Here is a 23,894-nt window from a genome sequence, read left to right as displayed (position 1 = left end):
GTATACCGGTCTTTAAATCGTATACAATTATCGGTCTAGTTTTCTTCGTCACATTTTAAATCGTGCATGTTTGCTCACTGTGCATTTGATCAGCCTCTGGTACCTCTAGGTTATTTTATAAATTTTTAAACAATTACTTGTTCATTTATGTCCCTAAATTCACCAGAAGACTCCTCAAATCAAAGTTAAGAAGTTTTTTTTTTTTTCATCATGACTTGGCTTATATCTTTGTCAGTATGCTCCGCAATTTAATATAACCAAGTCGGTACATTGTAGTAGCTCTTAATATACTTTTTACTAATTTATTTATTCTTTATTTTCCTCAGTGTGGCAACATTCCTATTAATATCCACTAATTCAAAGCAACAAATAATCAACATTACTGTATGAGAAAATATTCCTACCACTATTTGAAGATTTATATATATGGACACAGTGTATTGATTGACGCATGATGACACGAATTAGATCTTGATGAAAGCAGAAGAACAACAGCAGTGGAAGGGACTACAAAGTCCAAAATCTGTATGTCCGGTGTGTAACGTGGCTTTAATGCCTTAACCGACAAAACGTGTCAAACGTCGGTCAAATTGCATATTGATCGATAAAATAATTTTATTCGTCTAATTCCAGTACTAAAATAGTTCTTTAATGTTTTATTCACTTCTAGTTTGCCTCTCTTTCTGCCTGTCTGTATTTGATCGATGTTTTACTCCTGTAGATGAAAACCTCTTGCATCAGCTACTCGTTAGGGATTTCCACTGAATCAGCCTACACTGAAAATCTCACCATTCGTACAAATATCATGTTGTGGAAATGACTTTCTCTCTCTCTCTCTCTCTCTCTCTCTCTCTCTTTCTATATATATATATATATATATATATATATATATATATATATATATATATATATATATATATATATATATATATATACATAATGGTTTATTGACCTTAGCAGAGAGGCACCTGCCTGATAGTAAATATACTGACATCAATGCATCAAAGTAACATTAGCAGAGAGGCAGCTGCCTGATAATACATATACTGACATCAATGCATCAAAGTAACATTAGCAGAGAGGTAGCTGCCTGATAATTAACATACTGACATCAGTGCATCAAAGTAACATTAGCAGACTAAGTTTAAGGTTCAATGTAGAAAACTAACCAAGCACAGTTTCAAAAATCTCGGAATATATTCATATTTAGTAGTATTGTTTCTTCTCTTGTAATGCTGACTAAAACATGTACTTGAACTCCAAATCAGTAGAAAACATTTTTCGCTACGTAGCTTGCAATAACGCAGAAAATCTTGCCTTGCTAGTCCTGCAATGATATAAAACACGTGTCTTCCCTTATTATCTTCGTCTTCTCTCTAAACCTGCGCGATAATTCACGATCCTTGGTTTCCAATAACTAGCTGGCATAAGACAGGAAAACCATGTTCGAAATTGTACTTGGGATAGCAGAAATCTCTTCAAGTATGTTGCTGAAAATGCAGCTTTGAAAAGATTTGATCACGTTTCGATAGCATATACATGGGTGATCGTGGTTTTAATTTACCAATATGGTACTCAACGTCGGAACCGAATCGAAACAGCTGAGGTTCCAACAAATAATTTGCAGTGAGACTCAAGGCTAGATTATGTGATAATATGACCCAGTTTTTGTAAGTAAAACGCTCTAATGAATGCGCGTATTTACATATCTATGATATGTCTAAAGTTTAAAGAATGAAACGCACACTGTATTCACACTGGTGAACAATATATGATCAAACTATATCACTTCGAGCTCCGTAGTTACTCAAGCTTTCACCTAATATTGGATATATGCATATCTACTAATAGGTTTAAAAGTTATAGCTTTATCGACTAATGTTCAGTGGATTAATATTAACTTTGAAAATATGGCGAATAACAGAGCTTTCAAAAATCATAAATTCCCAGTGAAGTTTATAGTAAACTGTCATGGAGTTGGCATCATGGTGTAAGTTTCTCGTACACTAATTAAGAGGCGTCAGAACGAAACAAATATATGTTATAGCACCAAGAGTATGAGAAGCCTTTCGTGATCAAATTAATTCCAGATTTAACTGTTATACAGTGGGGATATGCAATGATAATAGATGTGATATAGCGTGAAAAGTGTATACTGAATCACTTAAATACAGATTGAATAAATATGGAGTTGAAAGACTGTGTTGTATTTACGTGTGACATAAATCAAAAAGACAATACATTGCATATCCCTGATCCATCCACTCTTCCAACGTTCCGTGTTTGTTTTTAATGTTAGAGACCGCATGCTGGAGCCAGACATTTAAGTCAGAGTTATGACCAGTGAAATTCCAACATTTTAATACCCAGTCTCAAAAGCCTTATCCTTGTAATGTTCTTAAATTAGGATAATCTTTGTAATTGTACTCGGTGTGAAACGTATCACAACTATAATGTGCTTAAATTCGGATATAATGTGTAATAGTAATCAGTATCAAAAGCATGTTACAATAAAAAAGCAATTGTATGGTGCTCAACAAACCGTCTTTTTGACTATCTCTTACTATATTTCTTTCCTATGTATTCCTCTGATCATTACCTTTTGTGTGGTACAATTTGTGTTATATATTTATTATATTCACAATATCAGTACATATTTTATGGAAATCCTATCCGTCCACATAACGGTTTATTCCGAAATTTAGTTGATATTGATATTATAACGTTCTAAGCATGTATCAGTCATATCCAGTGCGTTAGCTCATTGGAGTAAAATAAATGTAGCAAATTATTCCACACCATTAAAGTTTCACGTTTTCCAATTAAATGTATTTTCATTTGCAACGTATGCTGCGAAATTATATAATGCACATTGAATAGTGGTTTTCCTATCACCACCAGCATTTGCTTATTACGATTTCATGTAGATAATCTGTAGCGAAGATCAGTGTATTTGCAGATTTTCTCACACCGGATATATGCTAGGCAAAATTTGTTCGTTGGAATAACGTAAGCTATACGTTCGACCTGATGGTAGTATCGAATAACTAACCACTTTTACTATCAAACTAGCATATTCATTAAAGATTATCGTGCCGATAATGACATTGAAATACGACCTGGCAAATATTTGTGAGATGGATACATATTAATACTTAAGCCAAATTTAATTTTTAAAACTGTGAACAATGTAACAGCCTTATACGCTATATTGTGAAAATATATTTGAAGTGGATTTTGTTGCTGTCTTTGCCAACTCAGCAATTTAGTTTTACTGATACTTACTTTGAATCCAAATGCTCTGATATATCAACTCTTTTTTCGACAACGAGGAAACAACAGCGTCATTTAGCTAAAAAACAATAACCAAATCGATATAATTTACTGTATAAATGTGGTGAATACTACATGTTATATGTGTGAAAATATATGATATACATATTATACACAAAACACGGAATAAATGAAGATCATGTATGAAATCAATATGTACACAAACATAATCTGATTACATATTTTCATGTCTTGTGCACGTTTTAATTATTTTCTCACACAAATAACGTATCCATGTCTTCAGACCATATTAAACTACAAAAAGCGAACTTTAAAGACATTTTAGGATCTATGGATGCTGAGCTGAACTGAATTTCCGAATGTACAACTTCTGTTTTATCAGCATTCAAAATGGTTATCACACATGTGGTTGAGTTTTCCTTTCGAAATGCTAACTCATTTTGAAGCAAGTTTCCATTTTGTCAATCATTTATCACCATCATCAACAAACAACCAACGTTATATCCACTTGAACACTGCATATATCTAAAAGAAGGAACGATGACATACTTAGGTTGTTCCCATCAAATCGAGCTTTTTTTATTAAATACGTAAACATTGTAAATTTGTCGTTTCTAAGATCCCCTCTTTTTGCCAGTTTGCTCAAGAAACATTAGAGATTACATGAAATGACCTTGTCCATATCATACAGTGTGAAATATGCACAATATAATTCAATCTCAACAGGGATGCATCATTTTAAACAGCTCGTCAAAGAGATTGCTTGTATTTCCAATGAACATTGTGAACATCATTAAAAACATTCTGATTGGACCATTATTATGCAACATATAAAAACCGATTATATTAAGTGTTATAAATGCATTGTTTTTTTAAAAGATATCTTATCCAATGTAACAAGGTTATTAAGGTAGCTGGGATGCAAAATATGTCTAGGTATAATATATATGTGATAAGAAAAGTAGATACAAACTTGATATGACATTAGTTTTGAACCAGTAACTATGTCTAAGTTAAAACAAATTTATATAATGGGATATTTAGAAAGTGTGGTTTCACGTAACAGACTTCTGTATATATTTACGTTATGCTACTGGTGTATATTTTATCTATCAGCCGTTACAACTATTTAAAATATGCACACACTGAGAAAGATATAAGCAGGACAGAAAGAAATAAACTGAACAAGGAACAATGACCACATATTTTAATATTTTTCTTAGAATCATCGTTGGACTTTAAATTATCCTTAATGTTATTGCATACAGTATACAAAATGTGCTTAACTGCACATATTCGAAAATTAAAGAAGAAGATGATGAGAGATAGAGAGAGTTACATGAAGCAAGTAATTAGAGTGATTGTTTCATGGTATAAGGAAAAAAGCCTGCACAAATTTGAACAATAAAGTTTCACATGTAGGTCTAGGAGAAAGAAAGAAAGAGAGAAAAGTTAAATAAAGGGTGTAATCATATTGATTATGTAATGGTATACGGGACATATATAGTTTTGAATCAAGTCGAAAAAGTGTTAGTTGTGATTATAACCAAGAAACGTTCCAACGATAAGTTTTGTGCAAAAATATTTTTTCAAACAAAATAGAACAATACATAAATTATTATGATGCAGATATAATAGGTAAATAATAAACTATGTACAGTACGAAAATACAAATGGAGTATGTCGGGAATATTAAGACAATTTAAAAATAAATAAAGACTAATTTGAATATATAAAGTGTAAGAGACGGAGAAAAAAAATATACAGAGCATGTTTAGAAACATAATGATTTTACAGTGTAGTATGTTTTGATGATATATTGAAATACTCGACTTTATTTCCCTTCGAAAGTGTCACTTCACATATGATCCAGTAACATGATAAATTATATAATATAACGGCAAATAATTAGTTAACAAATAAAACTTTGTATCTTGTTATACGTGCCGTGTTTTATTTATTATTTATTTTACAAACCGTGAACTGTGCACTCCTTTCAAGGTTCTTATTTATGCGAATGTCGGCCACGACGTATAGATGGAATTGGTCTAAATTGTGTTTATTGTATCTCTCTCATCTCTCTCACGCCTACACTCTAGCATATGAAATATATCAGCAACACACAAATGAACATAATAATGATCATTCTGTACGTGGAAATAACAAGAAATTTGAAATGATCAGCACTGATTACAATTGAATTCATAACAAATACAGAAAGAAGAGATACAGATTCATCAAAATAGCAATGTTAGTCCCCTCGATATAATATTGGTATGATATACACCAGGATAAGGGAGCTCACACATTTATTTTAATTTTAATCTTCTGATTCGAAATGTTTTGATTATATCGAATTTTCGTGGATCATAACCAAGGAAATTGGTTGTAAAATTGGTTTGTTTTTATGTCCCTTTCCTATATCTAAGGCATATAGTTCAAAATAGTTACGTCTTCGATAAAGCCGTTAAAGCAACGCATCGATTACGGTTCGGAAGCTATACATGCTGTTTTGTGACGGCAAAAGTCACAATAATCCCTTGGTTTCCTTGATATACCTTTACATTATAGACTGTAAAGGTGCAATTTGAATTATTACATCGCGTGAGTAGTGCCAGTATCCAAGAATACACAGGTTTGCCTAACTCCACGTCACAGTCCACTCCAAGTTTTACTCATTTATAAAATTTGCGCCTTTCCTAGATAACTGTACTGATATTGTATTGACTGGAGGTAGCATAATACATATCATGACACACACTTTTGTCTTGAAATGCCAGCTAGATGATTATGTAAGTGATGTTCAGAATCGCTACGATTTTGAGTTGCTTGTTCCATGCTTTGGTCAAGCTGGAACATTGGCAGAGGTCCTTACATTATGAGTTTTTTATATTGTGCTTTTTCGGAAAGCCATTTCTCTAGCCGACAAATTTTTAACCATATTGAAACAACTATCTACGGCCAACACGTTTTAGCTGGCATCAAGCAATCGTCTTCACACAAAGTCTGTTTGATTAAAAGCAAGTGTGAGGTTGCAATGTATGAAATATATGCGTTGTGGTGTGATATAGTGGGACCCGCATAATTATTGATTAAACGAATTTTTGGTACAAAGACAGAGACAATTAGACAACAAATAGTTGCAATATGCAAATTAGAGGTATATAGAATGGCAAGTTTTCTGAAGCTGACAGTTTTAGAAGAATACAAAATGACACTAGAACTATGCCATATCTTCCACTCCTGAGGGTACCATGGAATAATGTTGTTTATGAAGTATGCAAATAATGATATCACTTTACTATGCACAATACCTCGTTTTAGTTATTTTTAAAGTAATTATTTTTCTGTTTCTAAGAATTAAGTTATACTTAGTTATATAACCTAAATATCTTCATTTAGTTGTTTCACATTTTTATCACACTGGAAAATATAACCATCTACACAACGGAGATTGTACTATGACTATTTCTCTCCCATCAGATATTTCAGATATTTCATATTTGGGAGTTGCTAAATCATGAATTGTTTCAACCAAAATCAAGTAATAATTTATTATATGTAATGAAATATAATTATAATTGTTATTATATTACCATTATTGACTAACTTTTTATTCACGTCTTTAAAGACATTCTTTTTTTGTAGCTGCGCAAGATAGTTGTTATCGTTTGTCAGTCCAGTTTCCAACCTTTTCTCACCATTGCTATAGTCTTTATCAGTAATTATATATATGCAACATTGTGCATATCATCCTCGTTTATTGTAAAATATAGTGATTGTTTAGAGATATCTTTATTTCATTCATGTCACAATACAAATCTGATATTGCATTAATTGTCCTATCATTAGCGTCTTTTTCTTATATATATTTTGTGACGCTTGATATATAATCCTGATCTGATACAACATGACTGGAACCATCTTGAAAAATGTTTACATTTTATTAGCATGACATATATCACTGAGACATGTTTGGGTACAATATCGTCTGAAATATTACACCTATTGCTACATGATAGCAATAACTAATACACTAATTGATTTTAACTATTGTTTACTGCAAACATCGCGGTGAAGAAATCATATTGTTGTAGTTGTAGCTATTTCGCTTACTTAGTTTAAGACAACAGAGAGGTAAAACTCTTTTAAATATTCCCTGATTTTTTGCACAAAACAAAGTGTACTATCTAGCATGTCTAAAATAATGATTATTTTTCGTTAAGAGTCTACCCTGCTCTATGGTATCGATAAAAGAACTATAATAATATTAACGTTCGGACAAATAATAATTTTTGTTTCAAATATTTGTCAATCGTGTTTTTTGCGTATTGAGGTGTGACGTGTTAATATCAGTAATGCATTTTTCAAATTCAAGTCTAGGAAGAGGTAGAGAATTAACGACTACTACATTGTCTATATTGTTGTCAGTAAGGAATCAAATAAACCCCCACAATATTCTTGTCACTAAATTTTACATTCATTAGGAACCAGTCTTTACCAGCAAGACCCATTTGTTTTCCATATTATGTTCGTTCATATTTCAACAGCTGTTAATTTTTCCATATCGGTAATACCTTAAGGCACTATATTCCACTCCATTTAGGTTTAATTCTGCTAGAACTTGTGAAACAATATTTGCCGGTATTTTAAGCACACTACATTGACTTCAGCCAATGAAAGACATTCATATTTGAAAACAATGGCAGAGAGCGTACTTTAGTAAAGTCTCACCATGAGGAGAGGATACAATGCCACTTAATATGCTTTGCCAGTGTTTCGAGTCGAGAAATGACAGCTGATATTATAATCAATAAACATTATTTCGAAATAATTTATCATCAGTTGAGTTGCATGTTTTGCAAAAGAATAATATAAGTTCAAAGAGAAGTGAATATATGTATTTTCCTTTATGCGCATAATGCAATATGTTACAAAATCTACCAAGAATGTGATTTTCTAACAAAAGAAAAATAAAAAGAATACAAAGTGAAAAAGGAATGGGGCAAAAGGAATAGACTGACATAATAAAGGAATTAAAAATCCATAATTAGACTTGAATAATATAATTACTTCACATATAAGAATTTGTTTCTGAGTAGAAAACAAAGTATAACCCAAAATAATTCAAGTATAGCAAACGGCATTATGAATGCAGTGAATTAACATATACACCATTACACATGCACACAGAGATAGTTTGGAGTGGAATATGTTCCATTTGAAATGGGCCATGACAGAATTACGATGTGGCGATTGCGGTAAAGTGAAAACTTTTAGGAGTTACCTGCTTGAGTTGCAGTGTGTGATAGTTAACTTTTAAAACGATAACTTGGAACAACGTCTTAAGGATAACAAATATGTTACTCACTGTTATATCCACTATAAAATATACATTATTCGTACATATTAATTGATAATATCGGTAATATATAATTTTGTCTAGTAAATTATGCTGAAATCGATCGAGAATAAGGAAGGCTGGTATTTACTAGCTAGCTGCTTTCAAATCCAACACGTCTGCGAAAATGATTCATATGTTTATTTGTCCGGCATCTTCTCTCTCTCAGACAAGAAAACATATACACAGCACACACATTTGCGTTCACCTACAAATGATTTGTTTGTCTGTGGAAAAAAAAAAACAACAACAATCATCTCCAGTATACTTTTAATCAACTCGGTATATTATTGATATGATCTAGTTTCTAAAAGGAACTTGTTATTGGTTTGAGGTCTAACGCCAATTCTCAGCCATATATGGCGGCCAGTTAAAGTGGTGGATTAAGAAGCCACATTAAGAACATCAGACCCGCTGGAAGCTACTGACAACTTTCTCACATAGATACATTGGCCTAGCTCAAGAACCCACGCTGGCGGAAGTGAGATGTCAGTGATCCGTAAGGCGTCAGAATTCGACCACTCGGTCACCCTGTTCTCGAAAGTTACAGACTGAAAGGTTTTACTTCTGGAATGTCAATATTTTAGAATATTGTAAATCTCCATGCAACAAATGCAAAATTCAATCGGTGGTTGTTTGCGTTATTCTCATCAGGATATTGCAAGTGATTACATTATTTAAATTCAGTTATTTAGTGGTCAAAGATTATATTGTGTTTGTTCCCAATAGCCGCTTGGGAATTTAGTACCTTAGTGAGTCCTAGGCAGTATGTCGCCAAGCATAAACTACAGCAGTAACACTACACACACGTTTTTCTATAGCTGAAAGATGACTTTAAGTTTGAGATTCGCATTCGTTGAAATATGTCGTGTGAATATAAATCATCGATCTTGACGTTAGTAACATTCCTACTTGTTGCAAAAAATATAAACGATAGGGTACGTTTCGTGAGATCTCCATCCTAATTTATATTCAAAGTCAAAACATAATGTTAAATAAATGCAATAAAGACAGAAGGCTTAATGGGCGGTGGTTTGTTTTCATGTCCTGCACGAAGACCACCATCTTCAATTTCCCGCCTGTATTTCAGTGGCCAGGGGTTAGTGCGCTGTTTTAACAGTTTACCAATGCACTTTATGATTTTGAGAATGATCAATGATTAGAGAAACAGCCTTTGGTAACTTTCCAAGTTTACACAACTCGTTTTAAACGCGATATCGACGCTTTATTATTTTACATTTTTGTGAAGAAAAATCACGTTCTACTTTCTGAGAATGCGTTCTCTTTCTGGATTTTGAACGAATTTGTCAAATGCTGACATTAACATATAGTGAATGTCTGTTCCATATAAGTTATCATTCCCCGAGCACAATCTATTGAAGGATGAATATTTCGCCTTCTCTACCCTTGATACATTAGCCAAAGTCCTAAAGTATCTGTACAGGGACGCGTAAGCAAGCTTTAGATAATAGAGCTTGCACACGCGTCACTGTATAGTTCTCATACAACTCGAGTTGTTCTGTCATTGAATGCAAAATTCCGTAGTTCACATACGTATAGAATAGAACGTACTTGAATTATTCCTCGATTTTAAAACTTGCTAAGGGCTTGATTTCGCCGTTGCCGATATAGATAAAATAAAATGGCATATACATATGTTTGTCTTAATCACATTGTGCTTCTCTTTCTTTATTTTGGTTTTAAATAGCATGTTAGATGAACAGCGGCATAAGTCGTATTTTTTACTAAGAGGTTTTGAGCTTTGTCAAAGAGAAAATCGGGGAAAAAAAAGACAGTTCTTTGCTAGCGAATAAACCAGCAGAGCTTTTCTTTTGTGTTATATAAGACTCAATAATTTCGTATAGCTTAACATTTCATTAAGCAAATGTTGCATGTAATGATGCGAATGAACCATTCAAGTGGTTTCGTCTCCTAAATAAACGTAATTGATGCTGAGATAATCACGTATCCACGCAAAGTTTATTTGGTTTAGTGATCAACTCGTGTATCATTAGGAGATGAACCACGCAAAGTATGGGCCTGACCTAAGCACTGCTTAAAAAAGTATTTCTACAGACTGTTTCCCATAAAAAACTAATTCATAACTTGACATTACCGAATTTATTTCTAAACCCCTGCAGTAATGGGTTTGGAAAAGAGAGTTTTGTTCAGTAAACAATAACTTGTTCTCTTTATAGAACATTTTTTTAGGCGTGTGTGACTGGAGCTATAGTTATATTCCTATAAGTATTCATGTATAATGAGCCCTTCGTCCTATCTTTAAAGAGCGTTATTGCCATTAATTATTTAATGAGGTTTGGGTATTTATTTGTCTCATATTATTTTGTGAATCAAATTCCAAATAACGGTATAATGCTTTGAAGGTCCGGAAACAGTAACTTATCATCATCAATACCGTCATTACCACTTATTTTTTATTATTGGAAGACACACTTTCACAGCTGATGCCTTCTATCCTATGCATTGGATGAAAGGATTTATAAAAGTTGGAACAGTTTTCTTTTGCTGTGTTGATTAAGGCCTGTTACGTCGATCCGGGTATATTTATAATCATGCGGATAAGAATCGTCATGGAGTAACAATCTAGAAAAATGATTTGTCCATAACTTAAATTGAGTCAAGGTCGCATATAACTATTCCGTCTGCTTCGGTCCTGTTTACAGCTATCATTCCACAGAAATAGCCTTTTCAAGTTCTCTGAATTGCTCTCTTTCGTATATTTCTTGATAGGCATACAAACTATCGAAACAGTTTGTTCATTTTCGTATTATTCGCGAATGGCAGGGATCCCCAGCCTCATGACCTGCCAGTCGAGATCTATCCTCTAAGTTTATTTTCAATTTCCATATGCAATATGTTTTATTACGAATAAGTGTGCACGAGTCATGTAATATTAATGATGTCTTGAATAGTAATTCTAATATCGACATTTGTCTTTCTTACTATCCAGTGTACATTTATAACTGCATTGCGTATTATGCCTACGTATTACATAATTTGCTGATCATCGATGATGTCGACCATAACAATTAAGTGAAACTTACTTTTCTTAGTATATGGAACCATACCTAAAGGAGATATGGCATGTTTGTTAAGGCTCGCTGTCTTCATAACTATTAATCAGTTGGGGTCAAATGAAACTGACTGTCCACAATAGGATAAAGCGTTACGAGCGTATAGCTTGCTTGATAAAATATTTTATTTACACATTACAAAAGTAGTTTTAAAAAATCCCTATATTTTTCTTACGTTAGTCACGTAGGTGACTAGTTCAAGTCAGGAATAGTTGATATACAAACATAATAAAATTATAATAATCGCCATGAATTTATTCCACCTCTGATCTTTGTCACTGCAAAATATGCCTAGACTAAGAAAGTAAAACCAAGTTAGGTAAAGTGTGTACACGAAGCGTTTACATACATCTTTAGTAAGTTAAAATGAACCGAAATACAGTGTTGTCATTGGAATAAGTTATATGACCTCACATTATGGCGTTATTAAATGAAGAAATGTAAAATAGATGCATATCCACTTACTCAGACGAGACGTTTGTACCAGTGAATGAATTTATTTGGAGTCTTGTACGATTAATTGGGAAAGTATTGTACGTATAATGAATCCAGAAAATGGGTAGATATTTCATGGGACCTATTGAAGGATTTAATAAGTCGCATCACATTTCAATAAACATGTCGCCCATTTAAAACAGTAACCTAGCAACATTTCAAAATGTATGAGTTGACTTATTTGGCTCATTGCCAATAGATACATCATAACCAATACCAATAGATGAAATAGGTAGAGAGACAGAATCTAAAAAGTTGTATAATTTTTCTAAAGGTATATTACATGTTGCTTGTCATCAGAATTGTAATTTAAGGAGAGTGAGTGGTACATAAATTTGAAGACTGAAACGGAGAAATGATTAATTAATATTGTATGAGGAAGAGCTATTTTCAGAAAACGATATATATGTTGTATTAATAATTGAGACGATTTGAAAAACTACGAATGTTAATGGTGAGCAGTTGTGTGCTTGTATAATGGAAAAAAAACATTGAGATTAATCATTTGATAATTGCAATCCGGGAGAAAACCTTGTTTCATTAAAGTAGCTGCTGATAGTTAGACCAGAGTTATAACACTAGAAGCAGAGTACTAATCATATATAACAATTGTTTATTGTGTGCATTGAACCAATTAGACGGTGAATTTTTTATCAGATGATATTTTTGATATGATAGATGAAGGAAATAATGTAAATACGGTTCAAATATAACGAAATCTATGTAGTAATGGAGAGGTAGAAACAAAAGAATCAGTGAATACAATCTCTCATAACTTGCAAGTGAACACGAGAAAGTTACTAAACCAACTCGATTTTTTATTATATAACGGTGCACTAACGCTTCTTTCATGAAGATTTTGCACTTACAGTTTCACCGAAAGAAAGTAGTACAATGCAAATGTAATAACTTTCCAAGGTGTAGAAATTCAAATTCCAGGTGTAGCTAGCAGTGGCTTCACTGATTCTGTGTTCGTTAACATTCAAGAAAGCTACGAAAGCAAATAGCAGCTACTTGCTTGCTATATGGCAAAAATAACAAAAAGGTGGAAATTGTAATGCCTGATATAATTAGCACTTTGTTAACTAAAAGCTTATATTTTACGCATGTCGACAGAATCTAAGAAAATACTTAGTACAAACTATGAAAAATAAGCGTTTAATAAATTATGACATGAATTTTGATTTGTACCTGAAAGCGTATAAATGCAATAACAACACTTTACTAATTTGATTGGTTTTGTATACAATTAGATAGAAAACCTAGGGAATTAGGGCAATTCAAAGTATAGCTTGATTAACCTATTTAATTCGGACTACAATATGGTTTTACACTATGCATCAGAAAAATAATGAAAACATTAACAAGTTTAATATAATTCATGAAATAATTTATTTTCCTAGAATACAAGGTAAAACACAAGGTAAACGAACATTTGAAATAACATTACAATATTGTGATTTAAATTCCAAATAATCATTAAGATGCTATCCCAAGTCCAGGAAATCCAGTATATAATGTGCTGTTGTGCTAATAGTCTAGGAAGAGCTGATGTGCTAAAAGTATTGATGTATCATAATTGTATAATCCAGAGTGCCCTTGAATAAATTCGCAATGATTCGAAATAAATGATATAGTCTAAAATGTCAATGATCACCCTGCTACTCACAAATGAGCAAATGTTAAATAAACAGCTCCTCCTAAACTGCATCGGAACACAACTGAACCCAATTTAAAAATGAATACAACCAGGATACAATAAGACAACAAGGATGTCAATGATCACCCTGCTACTCCCAAATGAGCAAATTTTAAATAAACAACTCCTCCTAAACTGCATCAGAACATAACTGAACCCAATATAAAAATGAATACAACCAGAATACAATAAGACAACAAGGATGTAGATCAAACGCTTACCTCCAGAAAAAAAACAGCAATCAGCAGGCATTGATACAATTCAAAGATTTAATTAAACTGAAATACAATAACTCGAACAAGTTTATAGAAAACTCAGCGTAAAAAGATATGAGGCATATTTCTACCTTATAATATGTACAAAACATCAAACATAACTTATATTGGTTTCTTTAGATAATTACAAAGTACACTCAATGCATTATGTTGGTAAACATGTGCTAGCTCATGGTGCCCGTTTGAAACAAAATATTAAACATCAAACAAATATTGAGAGACTATGATATGATTGATTGACTCAGTATCGACGCTAAAGCAAACAATGTGTATTTTAACAAACCTAATGATGATAAACCAGGAAATAATCGAAATTAATATACATACGTGTCAATGGATCCAAACGTCGTCAATCTATGTTGATGGTCCATATGCTTTTGATTTCCTTAAATGGATAGAAACATATCTAAACGAAATAAATAATCCATGATGTCAACAAGTGATGGTTGACAAATTTAAAGAATCCAAATAAATGATAAGGTGTTTGCAAGAACATTTTAATGATTATCCTTTTGCACCTTGATCTTACTGCTGCTGATTTATCGCTACTGCATAATATATTAATTTCCTCGATCTGTAAGCGATGCATATGTATAATCAGCGCCAAATCTGTTAATCTTGAGACGGCAAATGTCTATTTATTATAAAAACAATTGGCTTATGACACATTTTATGAACACATTCCTTTTCGAAAAGGCGTGCGCGACATTTTCCTATTCAACACAGACTGCTGATTATTTTCGATCAGGAATTAGTTTTGCTCCAGAGTGAGCAATTTACGTTTTCCCCTTTTCCGCCAATAGTACAACTTCCACTCATGTTGCCTCCGTATGTTTAAATAATGGGTTATTTAGCTCTGACAAATTATGGTTAATGTACTTCTCTACTTTAACAGAAGAGAGTTAAATCTTTCTTTCGGGAACAAAGCCCAAGACACGTTATTGGCTTGTTCTTTACTAGTCAAGTCAGTCAGCGGGTTAGTTTTAAATGAATGTTTTAATACACATTTCATGTAAAGGTCTATTTAAGAAAGGATCAATTTAATTTTTTTTGTTGGTTTCTGGTCCAGAAGCAAATCTGTTTGCTTGAATTTGTTTCAGGTTTCGGTGCCATCTACCAAGACTCACTTATTCGATGGTCAAAGCATTCCATACCGTATTACATCTGCTGGTTCTTTCTGTGAGATTGGCGATATAGGTTTTGTCAAACAAGTTGATTAAAGCCGTAATATGCTTCTTGCTGTAATTCGTGTGCAGAAGAGTATCGTCATTATAATTACATTTCCCACTCCTTTTAACAATTTGCGCATATGACGGATGCTGATGCGACTGAAGTGACTAGTACGAAAGACACAAACTTCAAGTTATATAAATATTTTGGGGTTAGGTATGTCATTAACGTATGGCATAATCGGCTTTCAACATATGCTAGATGCAATGGTCATGAGACCCAATTTATAAATGTTGTTTCCCTACCACGTTTAAAATATTCCATATTTTGCACCGGCTCCGCATCAAAAACGATAGTTTTGCGAAGGTCAGTACAAAACAATGTTTCTGCCATCTTTCATTCTGACCAACACCACGCGGAACGGGAAGGTGTAGTGTGATGGTTCAATTACCCTCATGTCTGGCATTTTACCTAATTTTAAGTCGATTGTTAGAGTGTATTGTATGTCCTTTAAGTTTGATTGATTGTGAGGTGCCTACGTCTTTTTCATGCTTGTTATCCTGTCCTTATACAAATTAGAAAATGTATTTGAAAGAATGATGCTGTACAGAAACACATGCTAATATTAGTTACTATTTCTTTTCCCACCTACATGGGGAAGTCAAGAGCAATTTCGTTACCGGGGAATACTTTTAGTTTGCCACCCGACTCGTCTTCGATGACCATAGTACATACCATATTCAGCATATCTATCCTATCATTTGCTCAGGCATTACTACTTCCCGCTTTAACTTATTTGCATGAAATATTCCATATATGTTCCAAACTATGTCCATTCCTAATATGTTGTACATTTAGCCTTTCACCAGCTTGACATAAAATGACCCTTTACGTTTGACTTACAATGTGCCACTACTAGAGGGAAGATATATAAACACTTTATCACCTACTTCGAGCTCCACGGTTACAATATTTCGCACATTTGCCAGCCGACATCGCGAGTTCCTGGTGCAGAATTATCCTAGAACAATACAATGATATACCGTATTCCATATCTAAAGGTGCAAAAATTACTACCATCCGACGTGGTAAATTCTTTTGTACATTGATTCTTACCACCGGTTTAAAATCTTAAGAAAGGTACCGGTCACATTGTTCTCCGATGATGAGAACAATGCCGATTTTTGTCTTTGCTATAGCTTAAATTGATCAGGCGAAATATCTGTTAAGTTTCTGAACCTTAGAGTCCATGGAGCAATTGTTTCTTATTATCCACCTGCGACCTAGTTTATTCCGCTATACTAGTGGGAAATTGAAAATGTAACAAAGATGGGGTCTAGAACACTCAATATTTCGAATTGTTACGTTGTATATGGGATAGTCCATATATATTGCTTTGATGTTTCATTTCACGACACACGATGAATTGTTCGATTTCAAGCCAGACATTTGGTTATCTCTAAGAAGTCTCCGAGATACCCCTACGTCTATACACACGGTGTCGAGTGAAACCTTACCGTCCTAACCACCGCAATACTGTTTGCTCACAGTCTCTTCGAATTGTGGAAAAGACAATAGATACTCAACCGAATAACATGACTAAAGGTGTTTGCACACGTAAAACGGAGCTATATATATATATATATATATATATATATATATATATATATATATATATATATATATATATATATATATAATTTACATTCTACCTTTTGGACAAACCCTTTTCCACACATGCGGAGCATTCACTGTCCATACGAATAGCAACCTTCCAAACTATAAAACTCACTCCTCATAAGCACGTTTTCTTGTTTCATGTGAGTGCCGTGTCTTTTTACATTGTTTTTGGAAACGAAGTGTTAGCGATATAATGTTCTTGTGCAGCAATGTGAGAGATACTTGTGAAGGATATTTGCCTCAGAAACAGATACTGCTTTTACCGCATGTTTTTTACAATTGCGTTTTGAGATGAAGTCTATTTGACTCTTTAATGTTGTTTAACCTTACCACATTTAAATCATCGTTGTGGACACGTACACGTTCTACTTACTCTGTTATAACGTTCTTCTCTAATTCTACCTATATGCATGTTTTGAAACACATGAATGCATCGCTGGAATCGTTTAATTATTTCACACAGAGCATACAGAACAATTGAACATTCAACCTTTAATAAATTTATAATGTCACTATATAACCAATATTATGAGTGTGTGTGCATTTGTGTTATAAAATGCTAATTAGGTGGCTCACAGTGCTTTCCTTTTCTCTGCAGATAAATGTTTATATATATATATATATATATATATATATATATATATATATATATATATATATATATATAAAAGAGAGAGAGAGAGAGAGAGAGAGAGAGAGAGAGAGAGATAGATAGATAGATATATAAATAGATGTATATAGGTGTGTGATATTAATTATACTATTCATTGGTTATACTAGAGAAAATTGGCATCATTGCCAATATATGTACATTTGCAAAATTAACTGTTCATATTTTTGCTATTAATATGAATGCTGTTAGTCATTTTATCTGTAAGCATGACAATGAAATAATGTGGTTGATGTGCATAATTATTCCGTAATTGGTGACGTAATTATGATCAGTATCATTTTATACTTCGATAAACATCGGAAATATTTGCATGAGACGTACATTTTAATCCTATTCATAGGGGTTTTCTGGACGTACACGACCAAGATAAGTGGCTGAACGCATGTACCTCTTTATGCTTGTTTCCTACATCCACATTTATCTTCAATTGAACAACATATATCCTACCTTCAAAGTAGATATGTGTTATGCAAAGGCCATCAAATCACTGCTGGTTACATTTATTCCTGGATACAAAACCAGCTGCATATTAATGCAGTGCATTAGTATAATACGCTTTTGTCATTTTTGATGTGAACACTGAGCCAGCTTTCCAATTTTTGTTTACATTAGATATTTCGTTTACATGTGTTATTTTAGTATATTCTTGTAGTTATATCTAAACCAATTGTCACAGCTGCATACGTTGAGTCAGTTTTATACCTTGGTCAACAAATTGTTGCTCATATATGGGTATGTATGTATGCATATATATATATATATATATATATATATATATATATATATATATAGATAGATAGATAGATAGATAGATAGATAGATAGATAGATAGATAGATATACACACACACATACAGAGAGAGAGAAAGAGAGAGCACTGTAACCGGTTATATAATGGAGAGGATCCCATTTCCACGAGCGTGTCACAGCGGCTATGTCTAGTTAACCGGATGGAGTCCATATCACGCCAAGGGGTCGTACCGGGATAGCCACAACACCCTATTTACACTGGAGGACTCCAGGTCCACCACACAATCTTCAAGAACGAGAAGCTGATATCTGGCCATTTTCCTCTATTATACCTTCCCATGTCATACTCAGTTCCAAGAATTTCACGTGTTTGACACTTCCAGACCACAATGTAACATTAGGCCTGAAGTCAGTGTTACATATGCCTCATTGGATTAATATATATGGATGCATGCAAAAAGATAATTATGAAATACACGCCTTACAATCATGCTGTAGATAAGTGCATTTAATCCCAGTTCAGTCATGGAATATATCTTTGTTTTATCCCAATGCAGATTAGAAAACGGGAAGTGTGTGGTTAAATCTTCAAATATACATTAAATATTGCATAAGTTCCTTCTTCCATTACTGGACGATATATATTAGTACACAGTGGTCAACACAGTTTGGGGAGTCATAGCTCAGAAAGTTACAAGACAATCGCGCAGTAAGAAATTTTAATTAGTTGCAGAGTGTGTCTTACCTAGGCTGGTCGGCTGTGTGTGGATCTGACAGTTTCCTTATAAATATATTAAGGACCTGCAAATTATATTAGTCCAGTCAGAGTTCCTCCTGGAAAACTTTCCATTTAGAGGATAAAATTGTAATTTAATGACAAATTTAAATGCACATTTATTTGAAATATAGTTTTTTTCTGTTTTCTTGCTTACCGCATTTATTTTATCATTCCATGTAAATCGAAGGTTTAAAGAAATCTTTTTAAAGAGCTAGAGTGTATCAGATGCTTCTATGTCCTAATTGACGTTGAGAGTAACAATTTAGTATTTTGTTCTAGGTTAATATTCAATTATAACGTAAACGAATGTACGTGTGTATGAAAGCTGTTTTGAATGTATACATGAAGAAAAAACTCCTGTTGAAACAAACATATATTCCTGATACAATATGTGTTGCGTTCAATCTCTCACTATGTCCTATACTGTTTGCATGTGGGGCATATGGTGAAATCAAGGCCTACGATGTTCTAAATGTCATACCACATTACATTTTTTTGATACAAAATTTTTTTTATTTTAATAGTGTCAATAGGTAAATACAGTTATTGATGATAATTGATATTTCTAATAAATATATGATTATGTCATTCCTAAGTGTGGTTGCTGATATTCCTTGTGAAAACATATGGATTTAATCACTAATCTGACCACCTACTGAGTTTATATAAGTCCACTTTCAAGGCGTCAGCTGCTAGGATTGTGTAATCGATATTCATTAATAATGACGTGTCGGCTGCAACAATTTCCATCAAAATGCATTTAAATGATAATATCGTTTACTATGGTACAAGTAAACGTGGTCCAAACATTGATTGTTGGGGCACATTTCTCCTGATATACTGATATTAAGTACTGCTTATGTTTTACGATATTTTGTTGATGAATGAACTAATGCAATATAACCTTATACATAAGTGAGAACTTTGTTCATAGTAGCAAATAACTAAAATAGCGCAGACTTATTCAGTGTAAAGATTTAAGTGTTCCCGCAGTAAAATCAGCATGAGCGCTTCAATGTTGGAAACCAACACTAGACACGAACATGTTATATTCAAAGTTGTTTTACCAGAATAGACATATTGTCTAATATCATCTCGGTTATGTATTTTGATTTCGGTCAGTGTGATGCAGGAGCTTGAGTTATTACATCTTATGGAACATGCTCCTGTTATAGTGCGTCTGAATAATTATACAACATATGAAACGTGCTCTCGTTATAGTACATGTTAATAATGACACAACTTTATTTGCATTTTGTAATTTCTTTTCCGCTGATAAGTGTTTACATTAACGATGAACATACATCATTATGTCACGTAAGTACATGTAGCTGACCATTACATAGGTTCTACGTACATTGGCACAAAACGGTGAAGTTTGTTTGTGAAGCATAAGGCGACGGTTGTCTGGAAAATATTAATTTTGTATGAGTTCAATGTGAACCAGCTTTATAGTTGTACCTAACTATATATCATTACAGACTCGACAAAACGTTCCGCACGTGTTAGTCTAGTAATGTTGATAATGGATGACTACATTATTACCATAATCGTTGTATCATATTATTTAAAATGAGGAGGAAATTATTACTTGGCAACCCGTCTTAAGCAACAATATATTTTATTATGCTTAAGTATGTCGTTACTTTTATAACATCTAGCCTACATTTCAGTGCTGATTATTAAAAAAGGTAATAACTGTTTGAAACAAATTTTGACTACACAAATAATAATGAATAAAACTAAAATCGATTATTGTATATATCATTGTCACTGTATGATAAGACATGCATACCAGCACGTAAAAATCAAAAATATATTTCAAATGTTACATATCGATAAAGTTATGTTCACTTCAGAAAATCACCAGAGGAAGCCGTTGAAGAAAGCCAAGCTGATTTATATGTGTTCCATTTCTTGTTTCACTTTGAGGTATAAAACGTCAATTTCCGCATGATATTACATTATTTCACGAGTTTGGTTATGCACTACATTATTAGGAAGTCAAACATTTCATTGTCATATATAACTCGACTTATTTTTTCGCATATATATATATATGGAGTATGTGGACTCAGTTCCAGTAATAGACAAGAATGACCAGTAACGAGTTTTCTGCAGTTCAACAAATATGGCATGCCCTTAGAATACAAATTTAAAGATTGAACTTTCGTTATTGCGAATTAAGTCCGATAAAATCATACAATTAGGGATAAAGGTCTTAACAAGTCTTCTTAAGATCAAACTTCTGATAGATGTTAGTTCCTTAGTTGAAACCGAAATTAATTGCAGCGCTGGAAGTGTTGATGTGCATATGGTTGGTCGTTCAGTGATGATGTGTAACGTTAGTGCGAATAATTAACATAGCGCAGAGGTTATCGGAGTAAACATTTAGGTGCTCCCGAGTAAGATCAGCATGAATGCTTTTATGTTGGAAACGAACACGAGACACAACATTGTTGTATTAAAAGTTGTATTACCATTATAGTAATAGTGTCTAATAGCATTTCGATGATGTATTTTGATTTCGGTCGGTGTGATGCAGGAGCTTGTGTTCTTACATCATATGGAGCATGCACTTGTTATATTACGTCGGAAGAATGCTACAACATATGAAACTTGCTGTTGTTATAGTACATTTGAATAATGATACAACATTAATTGCATTTTTTTCTTTCCTTTCAGTGGGTAAGTGTTTACATTAACGATGAACATACAGCATGATGTTACGTAAGTACATGTAGCTGACCATTACATGGGTTATACGTATATTAGAACAAAAAAGTGAAGTTTGTTTGTGAAGCATCAGGCGTCGTTTTTCTGGAAAATATTATGTCTGTAGCAGATCAGTGTAAGCCAGCTTTATAGTCGTAAATAACTATATAGCATTACAAAATCGACAAAATGTTCGGCACGTGTTGATCTGGTAATGTGGAGAGTGAGTGACAACATTAGTAAAATAATCGTTGTATCCGAATATGTGAAATGAGGATAAACTCACTATATGGCAACCTGTTGTAAGCAACACTGTAGGCAACCAGTCGTACGCAACAATATCTTTTAATATGCTTAAGTATGTCGTCGTTTTATTCAGTCTTGCCTACATTTTTGTGCTGATTATTAAAAAGGGCAATAATTGTTTGAAAAGTATCATTTGAATACAAAAATAAAAATGAATGAATTTAAAATCGAGTAATGTACATATCATTGTCATGGTATGAGAAGATAGGCTTACCAGCATGTACACAATCAAATAGATATTGCAAAATGTACAGATTGATAAAAGTTGTGTTAAATTCAGAATATCAACAGAGGAAGCCATTAAACGAAGCCAAGCTGCTTTATATGTGTTCATTTTCTCGTTTCTCTATGATGTATAAAGCGTTATTTGCCGCGTGATATTACATTATTGCTCGATTCTGGTTATGAATTACATTATTATATAGTATTTCATTCCATTACCATATATGATTCGACTTAATTATTCGCATTATATATATCTATATCTATATATATATATATATATATATATATATATATATATATATATATATATATATATATAATCGATGATCTCAATTCAAGTAATATACAAGAGTGAGAAGGAACAGGTTTTGTACGATTCAGCAAATAATGTATATCCTTAGAATACAAATGTAAAGAAAGAAATTCGTTATTGCGACTTAAGTCCGAAAAAAAACATCAACTGAAAGATAATAGTAGTAGCAAGTGCTAATGATCAATTATCAGAAGAAACTTCTTTAGCGGAAATCCAAAGTAAACCCAATGCTGGAAGTGCTGATGTGCCTGTGGTGGGTCTTGTAATGGTGTTTTGCACATGCCATTGTGTTAAATCACAATAATACAATTCCAAATATATCCTTATTTGAAATTTCACTATAAATGCGAGTCTCAATTTCCAAACATATTATTTCTTAAGGCCACGTTGTATATCCAGTAAATAAATAAATTTTAAAAATAAATTCCTGCCCCAATAAATCACCGAACAGAACAATAATACAACCGATTATGCAAAGACCTTACATCACGAATTAATAATTTCTAGAAAAAGAAGAGTATGTAGTGTTCTACTTTAACTCAGGTCGTTATTAGCATTTTCTAAACAATGACTATTATCTGATGGAAAATATCTTTCTAGAATGTTCTTAATATTTTCAAGATAGAACATCAGTTATAAATAAAAGGTCTGTTACTAAGTTATAACATCGGATGTGGAATATATAAGGATAACCATGTATATTTATCGGGGCATTAAATAGCCTAGGCCGTGACCCAAATACATGTTTACTTTTATTAATAATCATCCCAATATTCAACACATACATGTAGTTTTTAAAGTATCAGCCTCGGATGCTGGAGGCCACATCATTTAGACATAAGAGAATAACCATTCCAGCTGATCATTATACCGCGGTCATCAGCACCACAAGGCCAACAATGTCAAACACTTGAGGAGTAAGATCAAAAAACACAGCCAAGATTAAAGACAAATAATACAAATCAGTATTAATGAAATGTTGCAAGAGGATATTAAAAAAGAGATTTCAAATAAAAATATGTTATC

General features: G+C 32.9%; 1 protein-coding gene across 2 annotated transcripts in view; it reads left to right on the top strand.

Annotated features, from left to right (window-relative positions):
* LOC149774119 (E3 ubiquitin-protein ligase TRIM45-like) overlaps window positions 1–22,331 on the top strand; it is a 149,198-nt gene extending 126,867 nt beyond the window's left edge. The window contains exon 13 of one of the 2 annotated variants that reach the window (XM_089945748.1): window positions 21,995–22,331. In XM_089945748.1, the coding sequence (XP_089801874.1) occupies window positions 21,995–22,033 (39 nt within the window). In that variant the 3' untranslated portion in view covers window positions 22,034–22,331. The remainder of the gene's footprint in view (window positions 1–21,994) is intronic. The other variant, XM_089945754.1, reaches the window with a different exon arrangement.
* Window positions 22,332–23,894: the final 1,563 nt, after the last annotated feature.

The sequence above is a fragment of the Sinohyriopsis cumingii genome, unplaced genomic scaffold, assembly GCF_028554795.1.
Source record: "Sinohyriopsis cumingii isolate HCF-2022 unplaced genomic scaffold, ASM2855479v2 utg000426l, whole genome shotgun sequence".
Taxonomy (NCBI): Eukaryota; Metazoa; Mollusca; class Bivalvia; order Unionida; family Unionidae; genus Sinohyriopsis; species Sinohyriopsis cumingii.
This window is presented reverse-complemented; position numbering and strand designations above follow the sequence as displayed.